Here is a 7,157-nt window from a genome sequence, read left to right on the forward strand (position 1 = left end):
CACCGCGTGTCGCGGGAAAGACGGGAATTTTCGGGTCGTCTCTGTTGCAGAAACCCGTAAACTACGTGACCAAACCCCGTCGACGCTCGCATGAAAAACTGAGTAATGCAATCATTCATAAATTCGTTCACCTGTTATCTGTAGCCAATCCGAGCTTTCTCAGAAAATTAGAACATTTTGATACACTTCTTTACCTTCTGTAATGCAATTAAAAAAAAAACAACTTTTTAATGATATTCTAAAATTTTGAGATAGGATTTCTTTAAGTTGTCTTAAGATGTAAGCCATAATCAGACATATTAAAGTAATAAAAGGTTGATTTGTAATGAATCCAGAATGTATGACATTTTTGTTTTTTGCATAATGGTTGCCCTCAAAGGGCCACGTGTAACGGTAACAGTGTAAATGTAACCAAATAAATGTAACTACTCCTTAATGTTAAATAACTGTGAATGAATTACTCATTCGAATCCAAAAAGATACATACGCATTCCCATCTTTCTTGAAACAGCCTTCCATCTGCATCAACTTTTCTCTTCCTGGACATTTAGGGATCGTTTGTATTTTCCATTTCCATCGATGCATTTGAAAATTGCATCGATGTGGACACACTGCAATTTCATGCCATCACTTCGCAAGTAACACGAATTATGGGAAATACAGTTTGTGGTCAATGCGCATGTTTGACTTATTTATTTCAACACGATCAGACCTCTTAAAGCGTTCTCGCGGGCCACATAAAATGCCATGGCGGGCCACATTTGGCCCGCGAGCCTTGAGTTTGACACACGCGATCTAGAGCCGCACATCACATCAGTTCAAGAAAGGGGCAACCATTCACTTTCTTATCCATGTCCCATATAAACATTCATTCACTCATTCATATAGATGTTCAAGCATTCACCCTCTCAGTGTCATATTCAAGCACTCACATGTCTGCATTCACCTCCTGCATATTTTTGGACTGCAGGAGGAACCACACGGGGTGAACAAGGTGACTCAACATCGAAAAAACCCGTGATCGGAATCCAACCGGGGCCTTCTTGCATGGAGGCGCGGCAAAAAATGAGTTGAAAAAGGAAACAAAACATAAATATAACCCGATACAACACACCTAGATTTGGTACGGTTTGTTGCCGTTCACTGCCGTCGGTGAGTCTGTCATTTCACGCCACAGGAACTTCCTGTTTAGGAGGAAGCCAAACAAGACACATCTGATAAACGGCGCTTCGGACATGAAGGTTCAACCACGAAGAAGAAGCAAAACAAAACAGAATGAATATCAGTTCGCCCGACGTGACAAGTGTTATGGCTAACATCGCCGCTAAGTTCACGGCGTGTCTGTTTACAGATTTATCTCCACGCAGACGGAGACCCAGGAATTACTGGACACAATCGGACGACGTGAATCGTCTTGAGCCGAAAAGGAAGCGCGAGCTCCAATTACCGCCGGCGCTACAGTTAGCGGTTAGCAGCTAGCCGACAAGCAGCAGAGGATTTCATGATTGCACCTGGATGTTGAGCTAGCGGACATTTTCCAAATTTTTTGCTTGGTTTTTGTTTTCCCCAGGAATAATAGCGATGATGAAGCGTAGCCATCTCGCTCTACGGGCGGCTGGGCCATTTCTCAAACGATTATTTACATATTTTTTCTAAATAAACGTGTTCGGAAGGATGGAGGAAGGCCGAAGGAAGGGAATCCACGTGCGTCTTCCGGTTCGTCTGGTGCCGTCGGGCTTCTTCGCCGTGGCGGCGCGGGAGAAGCTAACTAAACGGCGTGCACGTCACACCCAGACAGCAGAGAGAGGGCCTTGTAGTTTGAAATGGGATGTGACAGCAGAGGAAATGGGTGGAGGAGGTTGGGGGATAAAGGTGCTGTTATTGGATCAATCTGTCCCAGGATGCCCTTGTAAAACATGACGCTGGATAGATAGATAATAAGAATAATAATACTTTTTAAGGCGCCTGTACAGACAAACACACATGCAGACAATACAGATTTAAAAGCAACAATAAAAATAGGAAAAGTGACAAAGTGATCGAAGTAGAAAAAAATAGAGTGATACACAGAAAGGTAATAATAATACATTTCATTTAAGGTGGCTTACTCTCAGGACTCATGGACGCCAAACAGACACATACACAAAATACAGATTTAAAAGAAACCATAACAATATAAACAATAAAAGTGCCAAGGTGGTAAAAGTAAAAAAAATAGGTGAATGGGTAGAAAGAGAGAAGTAAAGAGAGACTTTTTAAAAGTAGGGGTATAAAAAAACGTGCATTATCGTTGATAGCACTAAATAATATCATGAATGAAACGGAAGCCCGTTTCCACACCGGAGTCCGCGACGTAAATTAGACGCATCCCCGGCTAGAATGGAAAAATAAAAATAAACCAATAAATAAACGAAAAAAAAAAACAAAAACAAAACACACACTCCCTTTGACTCCATGAAGCGCGCCTCTGACGTCACAAAGCGATTAAGGCTTCTGATTGGCTGCTCGCGAAAAACGCTCGTCAGTCAGTCAGTCATTCAGTCAAGTCGTCTTCGGCCGGAGAGCAGCTCGGCGTCTCCCTCCTCCTCCTCCTCCATCTCCGCTTCCTCCTCCCCGCCTCTCTCGGAGCGGCCCGGGTCCCCCTCCTCCTCTTCCCCCGCTCCTCCTCCGCCTCCTCCTCACCTCACCTCCGCCTCCTCCGCGGCTGCATGTTCAGCCACACCGCCTCCCTGCGCATCCTCACTTCGGCCCCGCCGCAGCCCCGGCGATGGACAGCCGGGTCCTCGAGCATCCCCACGCCCAGTTCGGAGGCTCCCTGGGCGGGCTGGTGGGCTTCCCCTACCCGCTCGGCCCCCACCACCACCACCATCACCACCACCAGCACCAGCACGTCTACGAGCTCGCCGCCGGCGCGCACCAGCTGCAGTCCGCGGCCGCCGTGCCCTTCTCCATAGACGGATTACTCGGCGGCTCCTGCCCGGCCTCGGTGGTCGGCTCCGGCGGGCTGCTCTCCGCCGACAGCCCGCAGTTCAAGCTCGCAGGTAGGCGTGCGGGGGGTCCACCGCAAGTGTCTCCAAAATAAGGGGTGGAAAAAAAAAAAACCAAACAAACAAACAAAAAAAAAAAACGCAGGTCAATTACAGCTGTAATGAACATCATATTGTTAAAAGTAGATGTTTTGAGGGTGGGTTGGGGTTAAAATGTGCATCAAAAAACTTTTTAATTTCTCATATATATGTGTGTGTGTGAGAGAGAGAGAGATAAAACTTAAATAAATTTAAATATATTTAGCTTCATTTAAAAAGTGTGACAAATAGTGTTCTAAATCAATAATTGTTTGATAAGTCATGATATATATATATATATGTTTAAAAAAAAAAAAAAACAACCCCCAAAAAAAACATCTGAATGATCTTTTTCTCTGCCTCTCGCACGCGCGCGCGCACGCGCAGATCCCGGGGACCCGGAGAAGGAAAGCCCCGGATGTAAGCGGAGGCGCACGCGGACCAACTTCACCGGCTGGCAGCTCGAGGAGCTCGAGAAGGCGTTCAACGAGAGCCATTACCCGGATGTGTTCATGCGCGAGGCGCTCGCGCTGCGCCTCGACCTCGTGGAGTCCCGGGTGCAGGTGGGGCGCGCGTGCCACGCTTTTCTGCTCGCCACTTCCGCCTTTCCGAATTTGTAGTTTTTTACATCCTTTTTTTTTTTGAGTCCGTGAAATCTTGTTTTGTTTTTTTTTTTTTGTTGTTTTTTTTTTTTTTTTTAACGGGAAGGTGTTTGTTTTGAGGCGATTTATCAATTGTCAGGGTTTCCAATCAAGTCGGGCCTGTGAATTATGCAGGGCCGCAACCTATTGATTTATGGCTTAATAAAAACCCCGGCTGTTTGCTGAGCCGTCCGCGGCCGGAGACGTGCTTTCCCGCCACCCTCGGCCCTTAAGCCGCCTCCGTCCTCCGACAGCCTCCCATCGCTCATCTCAAATCCTCCCGGATCATTATTTTTATCATTATTATTATTATTTTTCTCCGGCTTGTTTTTACGGATGACTTTATTCGCCATTTCCACCTCGCTATTATTTCAAGTCGATTCCATTTTTTATTTTTTATATATATTCTACATGATTTATATTTATTATATATAATTGTTATTTTTTATTTCAACAATACGCTTTCCAGTTGTTTTTTTAATTTCATAAACAAACCGGCTACTATACAGCGACAGTATCTAATACAGACATCAACAGTCACGTGACAGGCATGGAAAATAAACATAAACATGTAAAATTGAATACATTTTATCATTATTATTTCATCGTGTTATACCTATCGTTATGCATGTTTTGGATGAATTATCAGTTGTGGGATAAATGATAAAAGCTAGTTCGGTTTTCCAGATCATCCATGCAATTCTGCAATAAATAATAATAATAATAATAATAATAATATGGAGATGTGGTGAATTTGAAAGCTAAGCTGGCTTCCCCCCCGCGCTTTTTCTTTTTTTTTAATGCTCCTAACCCCTCAGATTATTGCTCCCTCAATCCGATTAGCGCTCTCTTATCTGCAGGTTTTCGGGGCCCGAGATAGAACCGGTATTAACGATTCCTCACAAGCGCCATTGTGGCGCGTCGTGTCGGGAGCCGCGTGCTATATTGTGCGCCGTGCGCGGGATTCGTGCACGGCGTTATCAGCGGCGAACACGCGGCCGTGAGCGCGCCCCCGAGGCCCGCTCCCGCTCCCGGGTCCGAACCCCGGATGAAGGAGGGGGGAGTCGGTTTAACATAGGTGGAGGACACACACACACACACACACACACACACACACACACATGCATAGGCACATCCGTGCTCGTGAAAATAGGAACTTAAAAAATAAACTCTTTTTTTTTTTTTCCCAAAATTTCATTTTTTTTTTGTCATTTGATTTATGTTTTTTTTTTTTTCCCGGATGGTCTAATGTCCACACACACACACACACACACACACACACATAGACATTCACACAGTGACGTTTAGTGTATTATGGCCCGTGTGATCAATACCTCGAGGGTGTTTATTGTTTATTGTGTTTTGTTTTTGATAATTGAATAGAATATAAAGGTCCAGGTCTTAATCCCAGATAAAGACCCGAAGGGGCCCGAGGAGACGCTCCTCAGAAATTAGCCGGGATTTTATCATAATCTCCTCTGTGATGCTGCGTAAACAAGATTATGGACATTTAATAAACATCACGGGCGCGGATTTTGTTCCCCCCCTCCCCCCCCCAAAAAAAATAGGTGCTTAGCTTGAATAAACATGACATCTGACATTTTTAAAATTGGATTTCATTTTCTTTCATATTGCATTCAAATGGTAGATTTAAATCAGGTAAATTTAAATCAGATTTGAATATCTTGAAATTCTTAAACGCCTTCAAAAATATTCGGTTTTGCTCTCGTTATCTATTTTTTTTTTTCCGCACACGATTTAAACTCACGGCGAAATTAATTTTTTTAATCCCGCCCGGTCTGTTTTGCGGTGGAAATGAATCTGACGCGGGTGGTTTTTCCACGCAGGTCTGGTTCCAGAACAGACGCGCCAAATGGAGGAAGAAGGAAAACACGAAGAAAGGTCCGGGCCGGCCCGCTCACAACTCCCACCCGACCACCTGCAGCGGCGAGCCCATGGACCCCGAGGAGATCGCGCGCAGGGAGCGCGAGCGTGCCGAGAAGAAGAAGCGGAAGCAGGAGAGGAAGCTGCTGAAGTCGCAGGGGAAACTTCTCCACACGCCCGGCGGCTCGGAGAGCGACAGCGGCGTCTCCCAGTTCACCGACAGCGAGCAGCAGCCGTCGGGCGTCGCCGGGACGCCGCACGCGGAGCTGCCGGCCGCCAAGGGAGCGGCGGGACACCAAACGGAGACCGGCTGCGACCAAACCAAGCACGACTTCAGCAAACTGCAAAATCACCCAGACCAAAGAACCGGAGAGGCGGAGCAGGTTTCCCCGGGGAGCACGCACGGCTCGGGCCCCGGGGGGCCGCGGGCCTCCGCCCTGCAGAAGCGCAACCCTTTCAGCGTGGAGAGCCTCCTCTCGGACGCCACGCCTCGACGTAAAGCCCAGCCGGACTTCCCCTCGCTGCCCAATCAGAGGACGCTGGTGGGTAAAGGCCACTTCCTGCTTTACCCCATTACCCATCAGCCCCTGGGCTTTCTGGTGCCGCAAACAGCCCTGAAGGCCGCGCAGTATCAGGACAACGCCGGACGCCCGCGCTCGAGCCCGGAGCCCAGCCCCGCGCCCTTTGACCTCTCCAAGCCGGCTGACGCGGATGCTACGGGGCGTCGCCGCGACCGCGCGGACGGAAGGGCGGACGCCGGCGACTCGTCGCCTCAGACGGAGGCGAAGGAGGAAGGAGGCTCCCCGGGGCTCTGCGAGCATCTCGCGGAGAACACGGACTGCGGAGACGCGGAGGAGACGGACGGAGAGGATGTGGACATGGACTGACGGAGGCCTGGACTGTTCAAACATTCCCAAAGCTCTGCTGAGACTCTTGGAAAAGGAAAACGCATATCAGGAATCAGGAGACTTAATTCCCATCTATTTTTTAATCACGCGCGCTCGATCCGGGCGCCGCCGAAAGCTGCGGCCGTCTTCGCTTTCGGGGCTTCGGGGCCGGAGGCAGGTTTCTCTCTCAACCTTCCTTTCCGTTTTTTTTTTTTTCTTAATTTTATTTTTTTACTTTTATTCGAGGTGAGCCGACTTGTTAGAAAAACAAAAAAAAAAAATCCCTAGGATAATGACAACCATCTCACACAACAAAAAATCCTCAGATATTGTAAAAAAAAAAAAAAAAAAAAAAAAGAACAAAACAAAACAACAAAAAAAAAAAAAAAAAAACAGAAAACGATATTTATATGTAAACATTTTGATAATAAAGTTATTGTTTAAATTGAACGGCTGTCTTCAAGGGGGGGGGGCCATGTTCACTTCTGGCATGATGTGCGGCGGCACTTCCGGGTGATGGCGGCCGTAGCCGTTGTTGTTCGGCGTTAGCGCGGATAAATCCCCCCCCACCCCACCCCCACCCCGCACCTCTCTGGAGCTCCGCTCCGTCCGGCTGTTTGTATTTATTGCTTTAACAAATTTATTCATTCGAAAGGCCGAGCCGGAATGAGGTTAGCGGC

At 47.4% G+C, this 7,157-nt stretch overlaps 1 protein-coding gene across 1 annotated transcript; it reads left to right on the forward strand.

Annotated features, from left to right (window-relative positions):
- Positions 1-2,109: 2,109 nt before the first annotated feature.
- LOC147228117 (homeobox protein unc-4 homolog) lies at positions 2,110-6,477 on the forward strand. The gene is made up of 3 exons (XM_086156348.1): positions 2,110-3,041; positions 3,453-3,628; positions 5,554-6,477. The coding sequence occupies exons 1-3, from the start codon at positions 2,768-2,770 to the stop codon at positions 6,475-6,477; spliced, it is 1,374 nt and encodes a 457-aa protein (XP_086012474.1). The 5' UTR covers positions 2,110-2,767.
- The last annotated feature ends 680 nt before the right edge of the window (positions 6,478-7,157 follow it).

The sequence above is a fragment of the Fistularia commersonii genome, chromosome 12, assembly GCF_037954325.1.
Source record: "Fistularia commersonii isolate RoL2024-O1a breed Wild chromosome 12, RoL_Fcom_v1.0, whole genome shotgun sequence".
Classification (NCBI taxonomy): Eukaryota; Metazoa; Chordata; class Actinopteri; order Syngnathiformes; family Fistulariidae; genus Fistularia; species Fistularia commersonii.

Excerpts from the sequence above, each read along its gene's own strand:
- LOC147228117 (XM_086156348.1), top strand. The coding sequence starts at position 2,768 with ATGGACAGCCGGGTCCTCGAGCATCCCCACGCCCAGTTCGGAGGCTCC. Across the intron at positions 3,042-3,452 it reads CCCGCAGTTCAAGCTCGCAG|ATCCCGGGGACCCGGAGAAG; the intron begins GTAGGCGTGCGG and ends GCGCACGCGCAG. Across the intron at positions 3,629-5,553 it reads TCGTGGAGTCCCGGGTGCAG|GTCTGGTTCCAGAACAGACG; the intron begins GTGGGGCGCGCG and ends TTTTCCACGCAG.